This window comes from Hemicordylus capensis, chromosome 5, assembly GCF_027244095.1.
Source record: "Hemicordylus capensis ecotype Gifberg chromosome 5, rHemCap1.1.pri, whole genome shotgun sequence".
In the NCBI taxonomy this organism is placed as follows: domain Eukaryota; kingdom Metazoa; phylum Chordata; class Lepidosauria; order Squamata; family Cordylidae; genus Hemicordylus; species Hemicordylus capensis.
In genome coordinates this window covers 172,457,421-172,481,523 of record NC_069661.1, presented here as the reverse complement: position 1 = coordinate 172,481,523, position 24,103 = coordinate 172,457,421, and the positions used below count along the sequence as shown (strand labels likewise).

Sequence of the window (24,103 nt, the reverse complement as noted above, 5' to 3'; positions counted from 1 at the left end):
TTGGAGTATCTGCTTTGTATGCAGTAGGCCCTAGGTTCAATCCCTGGCTTTCATCATCATCACAAGTTCTGATGATGAGATGTTTCCAACAAAGCCCACTAATTTCCTTTCTTCTCACAAATACACACATGCACACTTTTTTAAAAGCAGGACTTTTCCCCCCTCTCTGTCTCACAATATAAACATTTCTGGGATATATCCTTAGGCTGCAAGCCTATGCACACAACAGTTACCTAGGAGTAAGCCCCTCCCACAAGTTCATTAAGGCTTTGACTTAGAAGCTGTATAGAATGGTTGCAATCAGGGCTGCTATGATTTAAATTATGATTTAAATCACTTCACAGAACTCAGTTTTAATGATTTAAATAGCTAGTCAAGAAGATTCTATTTAATTTTCCATTTTCTAGTAAAAGTAAATTATTGTTGTCTAATATAACCTTAATACATATTCAGAGATGTAATAAATATTCAGACCATAATGCTGTTTCATTTGGGCAATCAGGCATTGTATTTCTTTGTTGCACAGTTTGCATTTTTGTCACACATGTCTGGCTTACTCACATGTACAGAAACTTCATCAAAATATTCTCGAGTGAGGTCTCTTTTAAGCGTGCAGCCATGATAGGTGTTTCCCTTCTAAAATGGAGGATACACTTGGAAAAGTTTTCCTCCATGTTCCTGTTTCTTGCCCAGACCTTGAAGTGCAGATAAGAATCCACTGTCAGATGTTCAAATGTGAATAGGAAATTTACAACACAATTATTCTGGGTTCAATGTAGAAAGAAGCTTTTCAGCTGTTAGAGAATCATGGAAGGGTCTCAGTTTATTCTCCTAATAAATAGGGATGTGCAAACAGGTTCAGTTTCGAACAGGTTCAACATAGAACCTGTTCAGTTCAATGGTCCAGTTTCAAACTTAACCCCCCACCCTTCATGACCTTAAAAAAAAATCTCCAAAGTCTCTGGAGATCCCCCCTACCCCGACCAGTGTCTATTACATTGTAAACTGCCCTGTTCAGTCAGCCTCGCCCCCCCATCACTGTGGCCATTTTGGAGGCCACCGCACAAGCCCAATGGGCCTCTACATGGCCTGGGTCATGAATACTGCCTGAACATAATGGAAGCCAGCGGGGGAAGGGGGAACTTCCAGAGACCCCCCCCCCAGTGACCTTAGAGAAGGCCCCCAGAGGAAATAAGAAGAAAATCAATCAATCAATTAATTAAATAAATAAATTTAAGATCGCAAACCCCTCTGGACCGGACTGGGAGGGGTTTGAGGGGGTGTTGGACTGAACTGGCCCAAGATATTGTTATGCCTTGAATGGCATGATGTTTTATTGTTATTTATTACTTCTGTAATGTGCCCCAAGTAGCATTTCACTGGAGGGGCCGGATATATTTTAAATAAATATAGGTAAGAGGTTTCTTTGTATATATCAGATCATCCATGCCATAAGGAGTTTGGTGAAACTTGGTGAAGCCTGGTGAAAATGTGGTGAAACCTGGTGAACCTTTGATGAAACTGACGAAACTTTAGTGAAAATGTGGTGAAACTTTGGTGGAACTGGTGGAACTCTGGTGAAACTTTGGTGGAACCTCGTGGAACATTGGTGAGACTTTGGTGAAATGAACCTAGCAAAACTTTGGTGAAATTTGGCCAAACTGGGTGAAACCAAGTGAACTTTGGTAAAACCTTGGTGAAACTTGGCAAAACTTTGGTGAACTGGTGAAACTTGGTGAAACTGGCAAAACCTTGTGAAACTGGTGAAACCAATTAAATTTTTATGAAAATGTGGTGAAACCTCATGAAGCTTTGGTGAAACTTTGGTGAAAATGTGGTGAAACTTTGGAGAAATGTGGTGAAGCTTTGGAGAAGTTTGATGAAGCTTTGGTGAACCTTGGCGAAACTTTGGTGAACCTTTGGTGAAAATGTGGTGAAACTTGGCAAAACTAGTGAAACTGTGGTTAAAATTTGGTTAAACTTGGCAAAACTTTGGTGAAGCTTCTATTATATTAATTCTCCTGGGTGTGCCTTGGAATGTGCATCCCAGCACCCAGCTGATTGGCTGCACGGCGGAGACGCCTGATTGGCTGAGGCACAGCCAGAAGGATTGGTTGCCGCTGCCGCGGGAGAGCCATGGAGGCCCGAGGTGGCAGACCTGGACACGCCATGGAGGCAAGGCTCAGGAGGGGGGAAAGAAAGGGGGCAGAAGTGGCAGTGGGGAGGAGAGGTGGCTGGGCCCGGAAGCAGAGACTGGGGCAGAAGGGGGGGAGAGGTAACTGCCGGCCCCAAAGAGGGCACAGATGCTCTTTGCAGGGTCAGCTAGTTGGTGAAATTTGGTAAAACTTTGAAACTGATGAAACTTTAGTGAAACCTTGGTGAAACTGGTGAAAATGTGGTGAAACTTGGGGAAATTTGGTGAAACCTGGTGAAACCTTTGTGAAGCTTGGTGAAACTTTGGTGAAACCTGGCAAAACATTCATGAAACCTTGGTGAAACTTGGTGAAACTGGTGTAAATTTGGTGAAAATGTGATAAAAATGTGGTGAAACTTGGCAAAACTGGTGAAACTTTGGTGAAAATGTGGCAAAACTTGGTGAAGCCTGGCAAAACTTTGGTGAAACTGGTAAAACTTTGGTGAAAATGTGGTGAACCTTTGCAAAACTTTGGTGAAGCTTTGGTGAAAATGTGGTGAAATTTGGTGAAACCTTGGCGAAACAGGCTCTCGGCCTTCTCTGAAAATAGTTTTAAAAGCAGTGGCCATTTCCCTCCCTGTTTTGTCTTTTAGAGGTACAGCCGATGCATATTTAGCTAGAATACCCACTACTGTAAAAATGTACTTGTAGCCTTTGTTGTATTTACAATACTGTTGCATGTCCACTAAATCTAAATCAACAGTCTGGTTTCTTTTAAAATGAATCCTTGTAGGTTTGTGTAGAGTGTAAGCATCCTGCTCTGATAGCCAGGCCTCAACTTGCCTTTTATTCAGCACTTTACTGTGCTGTCTGGCCTCTTGAAATAATGGATTTACATCCCCGAAACTCCCCACTCTCCCAGGTGTGTAATATATTTTCTTTAGGATTTTCTTCTGCCTTGCCATGGTTCTGCTTAACACAGGTATGAACACACACATTTAAAACAAATGTCTTTTATTGGTTACCATCAGTGTACACACACAGGAAATGCAGGACATGTTGACATCTCGGAGGTGCATGTTCTCAAAGGCCTGTACCTGCACAAAAGAGGGGAATATTTTAATACTGATGGGTAAAACACAGGCAAACAAAGCAAGGCAGATGTATTTATTTATTCATTCATCATATGTTTACACTGCTCAAAACTTATGTCTCTGGGCAGTTTACAACAAGATTAAAAGTAAAATAGTAATTAAAAACAAAAACAAAAAAATTTAAAAGCAAGAAATTTAAAACACAATTTAAAATTTTAAAACAATATTCTAAAAGCAACATTAACACAATCAAAACAATATCAGTTAAAAGTCTGCGTGAAGAAATGTGTCTTTAGAGACTTTTAAAAAGATGTCAGAGATGGGGAGGCTCCTATTTCACTAGGGAGCACATTCCAAAGCCTCGGGGAAGCAGTGGAGAAGGCCCGTCCCTGAGCAGCCACCAGACGAGCTGGTGGCAAATGCAGACGGACCTCTCCTGATGATCTCAATGGGTGCTGGGGTTCATGACGAACAAGATGTTCTCTTAAAAACCCAGGGCCCAAGCTGTTTAGGGCTTTATAGGTTATGACCAACACCTTGTATTTTGCCCAGAAACATATTGGCAGCCAGTGTAACTCCTTCAATACGGGAGTAATATGGTCTCTCCTGGATGACCCAGAGACCATCCTGGCTGCTGCATTCTGGACCAACTGTAGTTTCCAGACTACGTACAAGCGCAGCCCCACATAGAGCGCATTGCAGTAATCCAGTCTGGAGGTTACCAGCAGATGTACCGCTGTTTTGAGGTCGTGTGACTCAAGAAATGGACGTAGCTGGCATATCAGCCGAAGCTGATAGAAGGCACTTCTAACCACTGTCTCAACCTCGGACACGAAGGAGAGACTTGGATCCAGAAGCACCTCTAGTTGTGTACCTGTTCCTTCTGGGGAAGTGTGACCCCATTCAGAACAGGCAGATCAAAATTCTCTCTCGAGTTCTGACCCGGCACAATGAGTACCTCCGTCTTATCTGGATTCAGTCTCAGTTTGTTATCCCTCATCCAGCCCATTACCGGCTCCAGGCAGGCATTTAGGGAGGTAATGCCCTCTCCCGATGATGCTGACATGGAGAAATAGATTTGGGTGTCATCAGAATACGGATAGCACCCTGCACCAAATCTCCTGATGATCTCTCCCAGTGGTTTCATGTAGACGTTAAACAACATCGGAGACAATACGGAGCCCTGAGGGACACCATACAAAAGTTCAGATTTTGAAGAACAGCAGTCTCCAAGGGACATCATCTGGAACCTGCCTGAGAGGGAGGAGCAGAACCACTGCAAAACAGTGCCTCCCACCCCCAATCTCCTCAGACACTCCAGAAGGATACTATGGTCGATAGTATCAAAAGCCGCCAAGAGATCCAAAAGGACCAACAGAGTCACACTTCCTCTGTCCATTCCCAGTTGGAGATCATCCATCAGGCCGACCAAGGCAGTCTCCACCCCATAGCCCATCGGAAAGCCAGTTTGAAATGGGTCTAGATAATCAGTTTCCTCCAAGACCATCTGGAGCTGAGAGGCCACCACCCTCTCAATTACCTTGCCCAGCCATTGAAGGTTGGATTCAGACCTATAGTTACTCATTTCCGAGAGATCCAAGTTAGGCTTCTTTAAATCCCCTCCAACTTACCAGCTTGTCGATTTCCTCAGCTGGGGCTGGCTCTTCAGGTTTTGTAAGCACAAGGCCATCCATGGCTTCCTCCTCCCCACTTTCAGATGATGAAGTAAAGCACACCACCTTGCAGTAAGTGGGCTGCCTGAAATTGGTGTCAGGCAATCACAAGATGACCAATTTTCACTAGACAGACAGCATAGTTTCCTACAATGTGGCTTCCAGGACCTGCTTGACAACCATGAATCGTAGCGACACTCCTCATCTTCAGAAAGGTTCTCCTCTGAATTGTGGCAACAGTTGTCATTGCACCAAAAATACTGAGGTCTCTTCTTCACCAATTTTTTCTTCCTACGCAGCTTTTGTTTCACAGGAGCTTCTGTTTCAGAATCTGATGAACGTATGTTTCCCTCTTTGGAGGCAGTAGCTGAAGGCTCTCCATCTTCAGTTTCCATGGGGGTTGCAGGTTTGGTGTTAGAGCATCCACAATCACATTCTAGTTTATCATCCTCATCCATTGGGACTGCTGCAAAGTTAGTTTCTGCAACAGGAACCTCACCAGCAATAAGGTCAGCCATCTGGCAGGTTTTCAGGCCAGTAGGAGGGTAGGACAGACTCACTGGTGTCATAGGCCTAATGCTCAAGTGTGTCTGTGGCAATGATAGGGCTGTGGGATGCTGCAGAGTCCTAGAATCAGCCATCGTCTATGTAAAACAGTAAAATGGCCCCCTCTAAACATGCAAACCCCTAGTCCTGTTTGTAGAGGGATCACTTGACCCCATTTTGCCCAATAAAGCTACACAAAATGGCCACCCAACCATTATCACGCCTGCGCACACAGCCCTTTCCGGGGTCTGAAACCTGTTCCAATTGGTCCAGGATGGCTAGACATGTTCATAGAGGGATCACATGCCCACCTTCAGAACATGCCTGGACATATTTAGCGGTAGGAGTGGTGGGCGGGGGCCAAACTTCTAGGAGTGAGGGCATACCCCTACTTCTGAACCTTTCCGGTGATGTGGGGGTCTCCTCTGAACATTTCCTTTGATGTAAGCCTCTCCTTTGGCCATTTCTGGTGATGTAAGCACATTTTGACAGCTCCCATGATGTCAGCACCTATGTGGGTGCTATGACATCATTCCCAGCCGTGTGCTTCTGTTTGTAAACAAAAGCACATGGAGTTTGACAGCTGGTGGGTACCTATACCCATGGCTTCCTCCTCCCCACTTTCAGATGATGAAGTAAAGTACACCGCTCTGCAGTAAGCAGATCTTGGGCTGCCTGAAATCGATGTCAGACAATCACGTTGGCCAATTTTCACTACACCCACAGCATCGTTTCCTACAATGTGGCCTCCAGGACCTGCTTGACAACCATGAATTATAGCCACACTCCTAAACTGCTAACAGCCAATCAGCACAAGGTGGGTGGGACCTAGAGGGCCATGTGGCAGGAAGAGAAGCTTGTTTTTGTTCTCAGAAGGAGCTAGGAGGGAGATGAGTGAGGATGGGAGGAAGGCTTAATGAGACTGATAGAATCTTGCTGCCTCATGGTCAACAGCCAGCCTGAAGAATTCTCTCATGGAAGGGCATCTGCAGATCCTTGAGAGACAGGATTGCAGGAAGCTTGAAATCTCTCCTGGAGTTTGGGGTGATTTCAAGGGAAAAAGAAGCCAAGGGCTTTTGGTTTCAGAGAGGTTTAGACAGAAAACAGTGTGTCAGTTAGCCTGCGTACTTTGGTGTGCTCTGCATATCTTTACAACTGGTTTACTGAGTTTTATCTGTAACAATAGAAATGCTAAACCTGTGCCCAAGTCCATCCTGGGTGCTGCAAAAGTCTCTGTAGACTCTCAAAGGTGCTTTTTGCATTTTCTTACATTTGTGTTCTTTGCAACTGGGGAACCATGATTTTTAAAGTGTGCTGCCCCAATATCATCTGAAGGTGCTTTTTGAAGTATTCTTGTAGTTACTGAGTGTTCCTTTTTCCTATAACTAAAAGCTGAGGAAGCATCAGGCTGAAGCAGTCTGTAGTATTTTGAATAAAGTTATCTCTTTTTATTCTTTGTATTTTACCTGCCTCTGAGTAGATATTTAACTCAGGAAAAAAGGGTTTTTACTTTGGTGCAAACATGTCTCAAGTTTGATTGTTGAGCAACTCACTCTACCAAGTGTGCTCATCACATGTAGGCTGCACATGGAAGGGTTTTTGGACTTTCCCCCCAGAAAAAGGGAAGGAGGGTCTCCCTGGATATTCACCCAAATCTGGGGGGTGGGGCAAACCCTGTAATAATTAGAGTGTGGTGGCAGTGAATCAGCTACTGAGGAAGCAGTTTAAGTTTTTAAAAGGAACAGCCTTTGTTGAGCAAACATGGAGGGAATGATTCAGCATTCTCCCCCCCCCCCCCATGTGGGCTTGCTTTGAGACAAAGGCTGGGCTTCAATCTGCTACAGGGTGGTACAAATGTCTCTGTGAAACAGACAGTAGAAGAAAATGTGCGCTGTTTCAACTTGCCCAGAATTACAGGGCACAGCCATTCCAAGAGTGTGATCTTTCTGTATCTGCCTTCTAACACGGCTGATGGGAGGGCATGGCTTCGGACCAGGGTGAAGGCCCTCCTGTAATTTGGGACTTCCAGCTGCATTAGATATGCAGCGGGGGATGCAGTATATCTTAGACTTTCGTTGATGAGGAAGTTTGGGGCCCTGTGTACGTCGACTTGGCGCTCTATGTCCATTAACCACTGTTTGATTAGTGATGTTGCCTATCCAATTGGGGAAGGAGCCTAATTGGGTGCCATAGAGAAGTTATTCCAATGGCTTCAGCCCTGGTATTGTCACTTCTTAGATTCCTGTCAGTGACCGAGGGTGGGGGGAGGTGGCAGGTGAAAATAAATCCTTGGGGTATTGTTTTGTGTAGTTTGAGAACCTGTCTTATAAAGTTCTGTTTTGGCTTTCAGCCTCTTCTTACAGTTCTTTTGCAGCAAAGACAAATATATATATAAATAAAATATTATAAATAAATAAAGACACACAGAAGCCTCGCACGATCTTGCCTGCTGGGTGAGGAATCCAAGAGTGCTGGAAGTCCACATCAGTTGCTGCCCTTCGGAGTTTCTTATGCCACTGGCATGAAAAACACTCTCCAAACTGCACCTTGTTGCAACTGGCCTGGAAATATCTCTCTCACCAATTTTTAGCGCACGTACCTAACCAGATTGACTTGGAAACAAGTCCCATTGATATAAAAGCAAGTACGCATATGGAGATTGCAGCTTTAGAGAACCAAGGTTAATAACCAACTTTTGAGAAGAGGGAAAAAAGAGCTCAAAAGAACACTGCTTGAAAGAACACAGGGGAGGTTTTAAATTCATTCATCTGCACACAAAAGTAAATGGAAATATCATCCAAAATGACACGGATAGACTAAGGCATAGCCTGATAAGCAGCTTAGGCAGCTCACTGTGGAGAAACGTATCCTCTCTGGAGCCCCAAGAGAAGCTTAATAGAACTCTAAGAATTCAATATTTCACTGACTGGGAGAGTGCATTAAAGGAGCTTACACTGTCTGGAATAAAAAGCCTCTGCCTTCAAGCATCATTTCATGCGAGATGTCTCTATTGCAGGGGCCAACAGGCAATATCCTCACTGTCACAGGTATCTTTGTGTCCAACACTAGAAATACCGTATGCCTAATTACATCAGTCTAGTGACATTTCTCACGATGCCTGGAGATAGACGGTTTCTCCCACCATTATTTTAAACAAGTGCTTATTTTTTGTGCCAGGATAATCCTTTGTAGCCATTAGGGCCACTTTATTTTTAATTAAAGTTTCTTAAAAGTAATAATAAAACTGCAGTTCGTAACAGTTCCTAAGTGGTAGACTGTTGGGCAGTCAGCAATGAGCAACAGTCCCATAGCCATTCAAAACACCTGTGGGGCATCAAAAAAAAGTAGGGGAGCCAGCTTATCTGTTCCTCATCAGTCCTAAGTGCAAGCAACATTCAGTTATATAAAATTATTAGTTTTTTTAAAAAATCAGGAGGGAGGAGGCAGGCCTGCCCTAGCTACACCCTGGCTATGATTCTGACCACCTCTTCAGTGAAGGGAGTTTAGGTGGTAGCCATTTTATCGCCCAAGTTGACTCTGCTGGCAGCACAGCTTGTCGCAGTTCATTATGTAACTTTTCTGGATTAGGCCTCCACAAGGCAAACAGCATTCTGGGCTGCCTCAATAGCAGCTTCTAAGCAACACATGAAGCTGCCTTATACCAAGTCAGATCATTGGCCCATTAAACTCAGTATTGGCAACTGGCAACAAATCTCCAGTGTTTTAGCCAGGTCTTTAAGATTCCTTCCTGGAGATGGCAGGAATTGAATCTGGGACCTTCTGCATGCGAAGTATGTGATCAGCCACTGAGCTATGGCTCCTCCCCAAACAACGTAGGTTGTTATCTTTCCTGTCCCATGATGTACCCCTCCCATTTTCATTAGCAACTTCTGAATGTACACAGGAGAGGTCTACCAGAAAACAGAAAATCTCTGATTCACAACTGCATGCAGCACACTCTGCATGTGAAGCAGTGCTACTTATCTCCCCATTTGGGAAGGGTGGACAGGCTGGAGAGGAGACAGTGAATTCGGAAATCTAGCCAGCCTGTGGATGAGTTGCAAATACAAAGAATGTATAGCAGGAAGCATAGCTTGCTGGGAGAAGCTCGTGATTGGGGAGTCACCCAAGTATAACATGAACAGAATACTGGGGTGGGAAATTTTTTTAGCATTGCAGCCCCTTCTCTTGGCAACAGAGTAGGCTAACATCGAGCACAGAAGCAGCCTGGTAATGATAGTTCTCCACTTGAGATATGAAATCTGGTGGTGCTTGACATTATGCCAATACTTGATTACTTTCCACAGTATAGAATAGTAGTAAGGCATCCTGTATAAAAGCAGGAAGTAAGCGTTTGGCACACTGAAATATTCTCAATGTTATTTTCCGGTTCTGCAAATCCTTTTTCCAGGCCCTTCTTCTTTCCCTTACCTTACTCAGCCCAACCACCAGACTTCCTGGGAATGACCCTAAGGTGATTGGCAACTGCAGCGATGCTTCTAGCAAACCCAGCCATATTTTCCCTTCCTTCTCTTTGCTGATTCAAAATTGCTGTTGCAACATACAGAGTGCTTCTGCGTCAGCCAAGCTTATGCTGCTCTGGTAATATCTTGAAAGAGAGAGCTTATGGGCCAGACAAATGTCATGGGCCACTAGTGTCATGCCCTGGTTACCCACAAGGCAAGGCCACAGGCAGGGGTGACTCTAGGTGATTTTTAGGTAATTTGGAGGATCTGCAACTTGAGGGCTTGGGGGGTGTTAATTTAAAAAAACAAAACATTTAACCATCCATCACTGTGCGACAGGGATAGCCACTTGAGGGGAGTGTGCAGAGAGCCCCTAAATGGGCCCAAAATGGCCCTGTCTGTCATTTGATATCTGAACCTCCCCGAGACTTTGGTTGGGGGTGGTATAAAAATGTATGAAATAAATAAATAAATAAATAAAATTAAATTTAGGAGACAAGCAGGCTCAGGGAGGGAGCTCTTGCTGCCGCCTCTGCCTTCCATGCCTTGGTCTCACTTCAAGTGGCCCTCCCCGAAGCACAGCAGCGGAAGGTTAAAAGATTCTTTTAAAGAGATATAAATAGTGTGGCGGGCATGGAGCAGCGGTGGAACGAGTGCAGGACAGCATCAGGGCTCTGGGGAGCCCCTGCCCCCAAGACAGGCCACAGACCTAATCCCCAAGGTCCATGGCTAAATATGCCTCTGGCCACAGGACCTCAGAGAGGTCAGGAAAACAAGTTGACTCAGTACCCCTCAGAGGCAGACGGAGCTCTTAAGTACCTCAGAGCTCAAGCTACCCCTCCTGTGCTCCACCAGCCTGCCTGTGGAGTGGAAGACTTAGAGGCCGCCTTATTGAGACTGACTGTTCTCCATTCTGTCTGCTCATGATGAGCTTGTTGCCAGCAATGGCATGCCGATATGCAGCAGCAATGGCATGTATGTAGTGGCCTCAGCTAGTGCTGGTCCTGTTTCCTCAGCATCTGACTCAATAACTACTACAAGTGGGAGCTGTGACAGGCTGTACCATGTCACCTGCACCCCACCTAAGATTAATTTTGGCATGGGAAGGAACCACATACGCTTTGCCCTTGTGGCTTCCATTACAGGTATTATCAGTGCAACATGAGACCAGACTACACAGAAAGAGCTCCCCAGTATGATTAAAAAGGTAATGTGAGAGTCAAGCCACCTCCCTCTCCCACCCTAGTCCTACCCCATCAGGACTTGGCAGTCACCACATTATTTATTTTATTATTATTATTATTATTATTATTATTATTATTATTATTATTATTATTAATTCGATTTCTATACCGCCCTTCCAAAAATGACTCAGGGCGGTTTACAAAGAGAAATAACAAACAAATAAGATGGCTCCCTGTTCCCAAAGGGCTCACATTCTAAAAAGAAACATAAGACACACATCAGCAACAGTCACTGGAGATACTTTGTTGGGGGTGGATAGGGCCAGTTACTCTCCCCCTGCTAAATAAAGAGAATCACCACAGTAAAAGGTGCCTCTTTGCCCAGTTAGCAACTTATGCTATGTTGACAATGTGGGAGGCACTTTGGCATGGCCCTCAAGTAATCGGAGAAGTCCCTGGACACCTGGGAAGAGCCCATGCAACCATACCAGCATTGGCCCTCTTGGAAAGTGGGGTAGTGATGACGTAGGGAGGAGATGCAGCATGGGATCCTCCCATATGACCAGGGGCTTCCCAATTTACCCTAGTGGCATAGAAGCTGCCACACTGCAGTACCAACATAATATGAGAAGAGGCTCTTAAGTGTTGAGAATCAAGTTCAATCAGTTATCTGATGGCATCTGAGCCCTGATTGTCTCCACAGTGAGCAGATATTTGAATCCATCCCAAGATTCATAGCTCAGTCATGGATAATGTACCTGGAAAGGCAATAAGAAGTGTCTGAGTGATGGCAGTACCAGAGGCATTTGTTAGCTGGTTGCAAAGCATCATCTGCTGGGTGGGTTTTTGGGGCAGGCCAGCTCCCTGTAAAGGGAAGCAGCAACAAGTGGTATTAAAACACTAACTTTGTTGTCTTCTATTAGGTTGGACTGCTTAGTTTTAATGATGGCACTAGACACCACTTTACTCTGAACTGCCAAAGGAAATAATTTATTGCACAACTGATGTTTCTTCACAGAGCCAAAAAAATGTATCTGACCTTATTTGGTATTTTCCCAATCTGTTCATTTGGGCATGTTACATTTGCCTGAAATATTGTTTTCAGCTTGATTTTATAGGCAACACGAATACATGGATTTTATTTATTTTTACTATTCGAGATCAACAAAGAGTCCAAATAAATGAATTAAAGAAATCTATCAATTTGCCCAGTAAAGCAGTGTCTTGTTCAGCTCTCAGGGAGGGACACTGTATCGACTCTTATATCCGAACAGCTACAAGACAGCAGATTTAATCCCTATTGGGTCTGAACTGGTTTTCTGAAAAACTTAAATATGCCTTTTAATCCACAGTGAGGCAAAACAGACTTCTGTATTTATATTACACTTAAGATTGTTCATTTAAAAAACCCCTAATGACAGCATTGTGCTTTTAAACTATAACATATGATGCCATAGCTAAACAATATAGCCAAGGGAATTTAGTCTCAAGTTCACAGGACACTTGATCTACCCAAATAAAAGTTCTGCTTAGCAATAAACATCACCTTAGCTAGAAAGGAATGCTAAACTTTGCACATATCTTATGACCTTGTCTGGTCTTGGGCTCTTAGCTGGATTCATACATGCTTTTATCTAGCCTCCCTATCATTCTAATGCATCTAACTGAGAAGCTTACTGTGGCATCAGAGTTCAAGCAGCCTAACAACGAAATAAATCCAAAGTATTGTGCATGTTTGGACGTCAAGAACAGCACTTTAAAAAATTCTCTGTATATGTAATCTTAAGAATATGCCATTGCTTTGATGAGATTTGCATTTTGCTCCAAAGAGGTAACTCATAAAGAAAGTTGTACCAATGAGTGTGGCAAGAATGGAAAACCTGTTTAACCTATCCCAGCAATACTGGAGGCTGTGAACGGGGAAAGTGGTATCTGTAATATATTTCCCTGTTATGCAGGTACTGTGTATGCACACAAGAGAATTCTCCAAGTTTAGGCATGAGTCACCCTGAGGAACTTCAGACCAGTTTAAACAGTTTGCAAAATCAAGTGGTGAAGATTTTCATAGGTTGCACCAGGGGGTGGTGGTGAATGTCAAGTATCTACCTGTGCAAGTATCCCCACACAGAAAAAATAAATGCCAGGGAGGAAAGTTCAACCTAGTGTTTCCCTGACATGCTAGATTTTTACTGGAGAACTTCCAAAGCTGCAGTGTACACACACCTTCCCATTGCAGCCTGAAGTCCCAGAGGGGTAGGGATATGCTGAAATGTGATTTGGTGTCCAAATCACCGGCACCATCTTTTTAACAATGAGGGCTTCCACAGCCCCTTTAACAAGGAGAGCAGGTCAATACCTGCTCATTCCCCCAGTCACTGCCACCTCTGCAATCCCTGTGCTCTTCCTGGATATTTTCATGCCTCAGTGGGGCAATTTCTCAGCTGCCCCTGCATGCGACACTGACATGCACATGACCGCCGTGCATACCATGGTGAATTACAGAGGTGGTGGCAAGTGGGAGGAGCAGGAGGTATGGACCAGCTTTCCTCCTGGTTAAAGGAGCTGTGAAAGCCCTCATATTTAAAAGGATTGTGCTGGCAATTCAGATGCCAAATCATGTTTTGGCACATCCCCACAGAGGGGAGCATTGGATGCATTTTTGGCGTAACTGGGGCCCTGCATGCACTGGCATATCCTTGAATGGCTTTAGGATTCTTTGCAAGATCCATGAAATAAAAAAGCGGGGTTACTATGTTTGCCACCCTAAACTGTTTGGAGAAGGGGCTGGGCAACAGGAACTAAATAAAATAAATAATCCAAACATACTTTGGATGCTTATTGACAACGTACTTAGCAGCAATAATTGAAATTGCTGAACTTTGGAAACCTAAAGGACCACACAATGCTAGAATGTCGAAATGAGGCTTTGAATGTAATCGGAGCTGACCAACCTGCCCAGGGCTTCTGCCCCTTTAAAAGTTGCATTGTGACTTGCAAACTTGGCAGCTGCCACGTTCCTCACTTTGGGGCTTATATACACAGCCTGCTCTGATTGTCATCATGTTAAAATGTCACTTCTTTAAATGAAGATTCCACTTCCATTTATGCACTAACTCTTTTTTATAGGCAGTGCAACCATACATATGTTTACTCACAAGTAAACCCTGTCGGGGTCAATGGGGCTTACTCTCAAGTATGTCTGTATGAATGGATGGATAGGATTGTAGCCTTCGTGCACAATTAACCTGTAAATAGCAAAACCTCTCAGATGACAGTATGACAGCCTTCTAGCATGTTCAGCCAGAAATAATTCCCATGGAGTGTGTTCAATGGGACTTCATGCCAAATGTGTATGAGGTCATACAACACAGCCATCATTACATCACCCAGCTATTATCCCTGTATACATGCAAATAGGCAGGTCAGGCACATGTTTAACAGTTCCTATCCATTCGAGCACAGCATCCCTCCCACTGGCTGTTTGCTGATATCTCTTGTGCCTTGTTTTAGATTGTGAGCTAGGAATGTGTGAACTGACCTGAGCTTGAGCCGGTTCACCATTGAACCAGGCCTGTTCAATGGCTCATCCAGGTCAGTTCGCGGGGTCTATAAGTCCAAAAACTTGTTTTTTAAACTAATGGCCAGGTCTGGCGGCCTCCAGGGGCCGCTGGGAGGCCTTTGAAGGTTCCCCTACCCCCTGCCGGTCTCCCCTGATCTTCTTTGGATGGGTTTGGCCCATTTTTGGACCTTGTTGGCCCTCTCTCAGCAGCCATTTTGAACGTGCACTGGCTATCTGCGTGTCTGACAACCTAGGCATGCAAAGAGCCAGTGTGCATGCATGGCGGCCTTCAAAATGACCACTGCGAGCCAAGAGAGGACCAACAAGGTCTCCAAATGGGCTGAACTGGCTCAAAGAAGACAGAGGGGAGGCCGACGGGGGAGGGGAAACCTTCAGGGACTCTCTTTCACAGCCACAGCAGCCCCCCCCCCCACCGCCCGGAGGTCACTGTAAATTTGATTTTAAAAAACAAACAAACAACCCTTGTAGAAGTCACCCCACTTCGAGCTGGGCCTAAACTGGAGTGGCATTGAGCCTAACTTCAGAGCCCAGCTTCAGATGCACGGAACCCAACTGGGCCTGGTTCAGTTCAAGTCCGGTTCAATTCAAACTGAACCAGGCTTCCCGGTTCCATGCACACCCCTATTGTGAGCCCCTTTTGAACAGTTTGTGAATGCCACTCCCAATTGCCATATACAGCTTTGTTGGGGGGGGGGTTGTGCTCCTGGCCCTTGAGGCAGACATGGGGCCACCATCTTGGCTCCTATGCCACATGTCTTGGGCCGTCCAATAGGAGCGCAGGAGCAGCTGCATAAGCAGCTGGCTCCCATTCTGTCCTCTCTCAGTTGCTTTGGACTAAGCACTCTTCCCTCCCATCCCATTTCAGTGAAGGCTGTCCGGTCGCCTTTTGGGGCCAAGTAGGTAATTGGCTCTGGCTCTGGCTCTTATTGGCTCTGGTGTGGCCCTTTTTTGCCTACTTCTCACTAAAATTAATTGAAGGGTTGTCATTTGAAGGTTTGGTCACTTTGCCGGTGTTGTCTTGATTGGTGTCTGACTGGAGAACCATTTAAGGCAAGTAGGCAAGCCGAGGAACAGCCCTTGCGGGATCCCCGGCCCTTAGGCTGAGATCCACCCTTACTCAGAGGCTGGCTGGCACCCACCACTCAGAGTTTTGTGGTCTGGGTGGTTGGGGCTGGTTGGCCTTCCCTCAGAGGGGTTAACACCTTGCAGTTGTTATGATGTCGGGATTTTGTCCAGCCTGAATTAACACCCAGTCTTTCACCCTGTTTGTCTTAATGTGTCTTAAGGCCTCTTTTGAAGGGTGGCAAAAGATGTTAAACCACAAATGTCTACAGGGAGTGCATTCCACAGCCAGGAGTAGCTACAGAGAAGACCAAATCCTGAGTAACCACCAGACAGGCTGGCGGCATATTTAATGTGTGGTGGGGATCATGCAGAAGGAGGCACACTCCCGGGTAACCCAGTCCTAAGCAACATATAAGGTTGCTCTATGTGTGTTCTTCAGGGCAAGCATATTTACTCAGAAGTAAGTCCTATTAACAGTCTAATCCAGGCATCCCCAAACTGCGGCCCTCCAGATGTTGCTGAACTACAATTCCCATCACCCCCAGCTACAATGTATTGTGGCTGGGATGATGGGAATTGTAGTTCAGCAACATCTGGAGGGCCGCAGTTTGGTGATGCCTGGTCTAATCCTATGAAGGTTAGACATAAACCCACTGAAATCAATTGGTTTAGGCATGTTTAACTCTACATAGGTGCCGGTTATAAGTGTTCTATAAGCTTCAGTTCTAAGAATACTTACTAGGAAATAAATCCCACTGAGCTCTTAGGAAGACTTTGGTTGCAATTCAAGGCATGTACCTAGTAAGCCCCACTGAATAGAAGACTAGCATACAGTATAAGCGAGTAGGATCTGGAAGCTTTTCACATGGGGCTTTTGAAGCCCTTTAACACGCAACCCTTCCAGAATGGAGAGAGTACGTTCACACATTGGCTAGATTTACCCTGAAGTCCCTGCAAGTTATCGGGGAGCAGCTCACACATAATTTTAGTTTTAAAATTGCATTAGGGTGTAACATGATTTATATCCAGGGTAGAAAAATCCACTTTGTGTCGGGTTTTTGGGACAACATCGAGTCCGCAGTAAAGCCTCCCCATAAGCTTGCAGTAAAACCTGCTGTGCGTAAAAGCCCCAGGGGAGGCCCAAGGCAGTTCCCTGGACTTGGCAGCCCCCTGGCCTGGAGCCTGCCAGCATGTTCCCTGGGGTGGAGCCCACACACCTCTTCCCTCATTTCTCCTCTCCTAACTCTTCTGTGGCATGCTCTCTCTGCCTGCTCCTGCAGCAGTAACCAGAACAGAAGATATAGGAGATGTAGGAGACAAGTACAGTGCTGGGGAGAGACTCTTCAACAAAAGTAGTGGAGAGAAGATGGGCTGGTGGCAGTGGGGTAGTAGCATGCAGGGTGGAACCTGTGGGTGACACTTGCCACCTCACGTGCCCTTATCTCCCTTTATTAAAGGGCCACCTCTGCCCAGGGATAATTCACAATCCTTAACTATTCCTTGTCTCAGCCAAATGGACAACTTTTTTTCCTCGCAGAAGCTGTACTGCAAACAGCTTTGTTCCCAAACCAACTCTCTGTTTGTTTTATATTTGTAGCTTAATATTTTAATTGTGTCTTTTTTACAATCTTGTTTTAAAAATTTGCTGTAAACCACCTTGAGATTGTTTTAATGAAAGGCGGTATATAAATTTAACAATAAATAAATAAACTGAATATTTTGAAACATCACTCCAGGTCTACTAATCACCGTGAGGCTTTTCAAAAAGCAGGCTTAACCATGGGAGAGGAGAGCTGGTCTTGTGGTAGCAAGCATGACATCCCCTTAGCTAAGCAGGGTCTGCCCTGGTTGCATATGAATGGGAGACTTGATGTGTGAGTAGTGCAAGATATTCCCCTCAGGGGATGAAGCCGCTCTGGGAAGAGCAGAAGGTTTCAAGTTCCCTTCCTGGCTTCTCCAAGATAGGGCTGAGAGAGATTCCTGCCTGCAACCTTGGAGAAGCCACTGCCAGTCTGTGAAGACAATACTGAGCTAGATAGACCAATGGTCTGACTCAGTATATGGCAGTTTCCTATGTTCCTATGTGGGTTAACTGCAAGTTCAGGGCATAACAGATTGATTGACTGATTAAGTGTCATCAAGTCAGTGTCAATTCTTAGCGCCACATAGATAGATTCTCTCCAGGATGATCTGTTTTCAGCTTGGCCTTTAAGGTCTCTCAGTGGTACATTCATTGCTGTTGTAATCGTGTCCATCCACCTTGCTGCTGGTCATCCTCTTCTTCTCTTTCCTTCAACTAGTTTTCCCAGCATTATGGACTTCTCAAGGGAGGGAGCTGGATTTTCACATAATGTGTCCAAAGTATGATAATTTGAGCTTCAAGTGAAAATTCTGGATTGCTTTGTTCTATGGCCCATTTATTTGTTTTCCTGGCTGTTCTTGGTATCCTCAAAAGTCTTCTCCAGCACCAAATTTGAAGAGCGTCAATACTTTTTCTATCTTGCTTCTTCAAAGTCCAACTAATCTTTGTAGTTATAAACATGTCACAGCATCTAAATACCCTTTCCAAGGCATAGCAGATACTCCAGTACAAAAAGAGGATTTTTTTTAACCCCAGGTCTAGGTTTCAATATGGAATCATGTGAGAAGCGCTCTCTGAAATATTGTATGGATGGACCGGGGTAAATCTGGCTGATATGTGAATGTACACCCACCCTCCCAAGGTAAAGTCACCATCTGAAAAAGCTCTATCAGAAGTTTTAGCACAATACAACTGAGTTTACTTCAATAAAGAACTAAGCTACATAACCTGTACATGCCTTCTTAATATTTCAACATCCTGTAGTTGTAGTAGCTGGTAATATTTGTGTTGGGAATGGTTAATATCAGCATGCTAAATCATGAAAAGGCTATTTTCTTTGCCTTGTAGAGTTACTTGAATGAGAATCTCAATTTTGAAACAGTGCTTTTTATCAGTTCACATGATAAATTAGCTCTCTGTCAAAGAATTCTACTTGTTCCCCACCCTCTTCTTAAATAAAAATATATTAATAAGCAGTATCACCTTTTAGCCACTTCAGTATCTTATGACTCCCATGGATGTTTATAACTTCATTTGTTCCACGTGTTTTTATGGTTATTTTGAACTTGTACACTTTTGTGCAGAAACGTGGTTTATAAATAATATGGTTTAAACAAATGATGCCATTGGAGTTCACTCCTAAGCATGCATGCATGCACGCACGCAGGCACATAGGGTTGCAACTTAACTATGCACATTTTGGGGGGGGAGATGAAGCTCCACTGGTTTTACATCTGAGTAAACATGAGTGCGATTCAGGTACAAATCAGTGGGTGGGGATGTGAAAAGTTCTGCAACGAGTCATTTTCGTGGGGGGAGGAGAATTCCCAAGGATCAGGGAGCAAGTTTGAAAGCAAAATTTTAAGAGAACAGAAAACAATGAAAGTGAAAGTGAGAGACCATTCATTTCCTAAATGCTATAAACGATTAAAGTTTGGAAGCGCTTTCTGAATAAGGGAGGGATTAACTTTATCAGCCAGCAACTCATAATTGTAATAAACTGCTCTTTTCGCTCCCTTCTCCCAGAGCAAAAGAGAGAGGATTGAGACAAATTTGCCAGAGGCATTTGGCCGAGAGGGTAGCTGCGTCAGCAAATACCTTTACCATGACCTTATCAGACGCCTCATTCATTGAGCGATTCAGAAACTGTGCCAAAAGGTCCCGTTGAAAGTCCAGGCACCGCCTTAGGGCAGCAGTAGCTGAGGCCAAGTCTCCGACTTGCGCTAAGTGGGCGCGCCTCAGTGTGACAGCCACCAGCTTATTTATTGCTGCCCGCAGGAGCTTTGAACGCAGACCGAGGAGCAAAGGTAGTATTGAGGAGGCGCTACGATTGGTTCGCAGACCTGCAAGCTGCTGAGCTCCGATTGGCTGTTGGGGTTCCTTTGTTCCTTTCCCTGCTGCCGCAGGAGAGCGGAAGTTTGACTGTACTCCGCAGCAGCTGGAGCTGCAAAGGGGTGATTGCTAGCTAGCAGAGCAACCTCCTCCCTAAACTCGTTTCCTTTCTAACCACATCCGATTGTCACCGGGGGTGGAGAAGGAGGAAGAAGAACATTTGTTCTCTGATTTCCTCCTTGGATCGCGCGTGTCTGGCGGGAATTGAACATGGATTTGGAGAGCAAAGTCAAGAAGGTAAGAAAAGAGCATGTAACTCCTTGAGTTGGTCATAAGTTACCTGCTTGGGATGAGCAACGCCCTTCTCCCTCTTGTTGCTGCATTGTTCTCTTGGTCTGCGGGTAGACTTCTAAGCTTGTTTGATTTCCTTCCCCGCACCGTCATCAGCCGTAGAAAAATCGGACGCCTCATCTCTTTAATATTGAGGAAGAAGAACTGTTGCGGGAAGGAGGGTAATTCTCAGGAAGTATCTGTTAGGTAATATTATTCCTTCCTGCCTTCCCATCATCAAATACTGAGAATGGGAAGTACAGCACTTCAGCCACTTAGAATGAATATTTTAAAGTCTTGTTCTCAGAGGTCTGAGATACTGAATAGGCTAAAAAAAAAAAAAAGCTGTTAGGAAAATGAAACAAGTTATTGCAAACTTTGTAAAAAAAAAAATCGTGCACATTGGTGCCAAATTAATGTAGGGTTATAGAGAAATACAGAAACTTGTGCCCTGGGCATTCTGTAGCTTTAATGACAGGAGTTAATCCATGACTACTTGCTGTGCTGGTTTCTGTCTGGAGGGTGGGGCATGTATGAACCAGATGACCTCACTTAAATCTATCCTAGTTCTATAATATTCAAATCTAAAGCACTGCAGTTGTTAACCTTCTTAATCTCCTACAATCTTTAAATTTTGTAAATAAATAAAATAACATATTCTGGGGGAAGTTTTTTTTTTAAACTCTATAATCTTAGCAGAGGATAGGCTACAGTGTACTGCATATCAGTTTTTAGTTGCTCACCAGGCCTGTTTGGTCTGATCCAGCAAGACCTTTCTTAATGCTCATTAGCAAAGAATATATGTGCCTGGAATCACTTAACAGAGATTACCTACAACTTAACAGCCAAGAGATTCTGAGTGTGCACCTTTTGCTCTGTACATTTAAAACACCTTGGCGGGCTACAGATATACAAGGATCTAGTGAACCAGCGAAAACCAATAGTGAACCACACAAGACAACAGCAGCTCTTGGGTGGACCATCACCACAATCCTGTGAAAGGATTGCTAGGTCCAGACCTGGACAATAGCCTGCCAATACACTGAGACAACATGCAGTAGCTGTGGCCAATAGCTCAGTGCTTAAATTGTTCTTTCACTCCCCTGTTGTAGCAAGCTCGATTATAGTAGCCCACAGAAATGGGGGAAGAGGGCCGATAGATGGAGTGAAAACCAGGATGTGCAGCTGCACACTGATGGTCCATTTGCTTATCTCCCCACACCCCGGCCCATTGCTTTGGGGGAAAGGCAATAAATGAGAGAGAAGGGTATGCTTAAGATATACATCTCAGGTATTTTGATTTTATTTATTTTATTTAACTAACATATTTGTATACCACCCAAAATGCAAATCTCTGGGCAGTTTACAGCAAAACAATAAAAACAAGTTAAAACATTACAAAGTTAAAACTATTTAAAACCATCAAACTATTAAAACAGTATCTAAGGATATGCTTAAGGCATCCATGTCGGGTATTTCCAGTTTGTTGTTCTTGCTTCATGTTATCATACATGGACACACAAAGATATTGTTAGCTACTTTGAAACTGATGGAGGAACTTCATAGTGCCAGCGTAGAGCTTTCTCTTTGTGTTCTGCATCTGTCTTCTGTTTGGAGTCTTAGTAACTTGCATGTTGGAGATTGAAAAGTGTGATGCTATATATTTGAGAACTAGTTGCAGAAATGAGATTAAAACTTATGGACCTAGCTGTCTCCTAAAACGTGTGATTGTTGAAGCAATATCTATGTTTGTAAAGAACAATTTAGTCCAGATATTTTTGATAAAATTGTATAAAATGAGGTCATAGACTCTCATATTGCTGTGACTGACATATGTTCCTTACAATTTCTTTATTGCATATTCATGTAAGGCTACAGTGGGTGATGCGTGTTGCACCACCATTTCTGCTGTACCCCTTTGTTTTGTATTTATGTATTGGGTATGGTTTTCCATATTGTTATAAACTATCTCCTATTTCATACAATGTGTTTTTGTACTGTGGTTCTCTTCTCTTTCCCTTCCCTCATTGTCTGGTTTTGTGTGTTAAACACTCAAAGTAGGTCAGATAACTTGAAGGCAACTTTTCCAAGGCCACCCAATAAGTTTTGCAACCGTCCAAATATAGTACAACACTTCTCATTACACAACATTCTTTTGTACCACAGCAACACTGTTCAGAAGTGCAATAAGTATAAATTGCTTGTGCAGTTTAAGCCTGTCATGATGACTCTTTGAAACAAGGGAGAAATTGCTCAGTATCCTGACTCTTCAGGGAAAAATTTATGTGTGTGTGTACACACACACACACACACAAGACTTGTGTTTTGGGTGGTATACATACGATAAATAAATATATGCAAGTTAATCTTTTAAATAAATGAGATGGATTTTGCACAAAGAGGAAAGAAGAAAAGCTTATCTCTAAAGGTACTGTTCAATGAAGGGAGTATATTCATTGGAAACTACATCAGAGAAGGAATGTAGTTAATGACTTCAACTTTATACTCATGCTTTTGTCCAAACAGATATAATCTTCTTCCCATTAATTGTTCTGACAGTACAGCTTTTCACTTAATATATGAAAGAGAAATAATTGTCAGTGACCATAAAGGTGAAAGCAAACCCCAGGAAACTTACTGAAGCTTGTATTCCATGCAGCTCCTTGTATATCTGGCTATTTGCCAGCTTTTGTTCAGGTGCTTTATTGCATTCTATAAGGCATATCAAGTTATCAAATGTCAATTTTTAAAGACCATTTGAAGTTCTGATGAAATTAATCCTTTAGCAACATAGTGTTACCACCACCTTGCATTTCTCAGAATGTTGTGCATCCTGAAACCTAGATCTGTTGATGAATGTATATATTTGTAGTGAATATCAAGTAGAATAAATCAATGTGTGGTCCAGCTTTGATTTCTCTGATAAGGAGCTGAATGGAAAAATGTACTTTCGAAAGAGTTGGATCTACATATCTGCCATTTACACAGATCAGCTGAATTTGAAAAATGATCTCAAGTGGATATCGTCATACTTCCGTACAAGAACACAAGTTGTGTGTCAAAAAACAAAAGTGTGTGTGGTGGTGGAGGGAAGTGAAGCAAGACCTTGGCCATGAATAGAAATTTGTGAATGATACCTTTACTCTTTTATACACTCATTCAAAATGTCTGTTTAGATATTTAGTGGAAATAAATGTTTATAGAAGGTTTAAAGGATCCAGTTCCTGAAGAATATAAAATCCAGCAAGGGTAAATATTATGCCAGTGTGGGCATAAACAATATGGTTGTTATAAAAGTAGCAATATAATATATGAATCTGTTAATCAAAAATGAAAAAGAGAGAATGCAAGTATAGGGTGGCAACACCTTCATGAATAGTGTTCCTGTAATTATTTACTACTAACCCACCCTTCTCGTTTCTAAACTATAGGGAAATTTATTATAAACTCTATTACAATCTCAGCACATCTTAATGAACATATCCTAATATTCCAAAAAGGTTTAGATGACTCTAGATAGAAGGTGACTTTCTTCTTTATATAGAGTATGACTTTCTATCCTAGTGAAAACTGATTCAGCTAACTGTGGCCCAGTAGAGGTCTTTGATTCTCAGTGATTTCAGGCTTTCTGATGTAATGGTATCCATACATACAAGAGCTTGAGGCTTGCTTGTATTCGCTTGAGCTTCTCTAAAATTAGAAATCCTGTGGAAAAGCAAATCTGAAAACATGCATCTGCATCTTTCCATTTGTTATATCAGACTTTAGAAATCAAATAGGCACTAGAGTAGTCATAAGTTAATAATTTGAGTTTTGGCTTGAGGAAACTTTACCTTATTCAACAGGTCTATGAGCCAGACTCTGACCCCGACATTTTGCTCATCAGTACCATCTCAGGGGATGAATGCTCACAGTGATTTTCGGTACACTGCTAGAGATGGAAAATAGGAGGTAGCGTTGTTGTATTTACAGCTTTCTCTGTTTTAAAGGTAAAGTGTGCCGTCAAGTCGATTTCGATTCCTGGCGCCCACAGAACGCTGTGGTTTTCTTTGGCAGAATACAGGAGGTTTACCACCCCTTTTTTATCCCTACCCCAGAATGATTAGGGTAAAATTGCA

The 24,103-nt window shown here is 43.5% G+C and overlaps 2 protein-coding genes across 3 annotated transcripts in view; one reads left to right on the top strand and one right to left on the bottom strand.

Annotated features, from left to right (window-relative positions):
- Window positions 1-3,131: 3,131 nt before the first annotated feature.
- On the bottom strand, window positions 3,132-19,640 carry LOC128327750 (uncharacterized). 2 transcript variants are annotated; one of them, XM_053256967.1, is made up of 3 exons: window positions 19,422-19,640; window positions 4,860-5,547; window positions 3,132-3,231 (listed from the first exon to the last, which is right to left on the bottom strand). In XM_053256967.1, exons 2-3 carry the CDS (start codon window positions 5,540-5,542, stop codon window positions 3,162-3,164), a joined length of 753 nt encoding a protein of 250 aa, XP_053112942.1. In that variant the 5' UTR covers window positions 5,543-5,547; window positions 19,422-19,640; the 3' UTR covers window positions 3,132-3,161. The 2 variants fall into 2 exon arrangements, with proteins under 2 accessions (XP_053112942.1, XP_053112943.1); XM_053256968.1 differs by lacking the exon at window positions 19,422-19,640 and having other exon boundaries at window positions 4,860-5,597.
- TES (testin LIM domain protein) overlaps window positions 19,494-24,103 on the top strand; it is a 42,679-nt gene continuing 38,069 nt past the window's right edge. Inside the window, exon 1 of the mRNA XM_053256966.1 lies at window positions 19,494-19,952. Coding sequence (XP_053112941.1) covers window positions 19,926-19,952 — 27 coding nt within the window. The 5' untranslated portion in view covers window positions 19,494-19,925. The remainder of the gene's footprint in view (window positions 19,953-24,103) is intronic.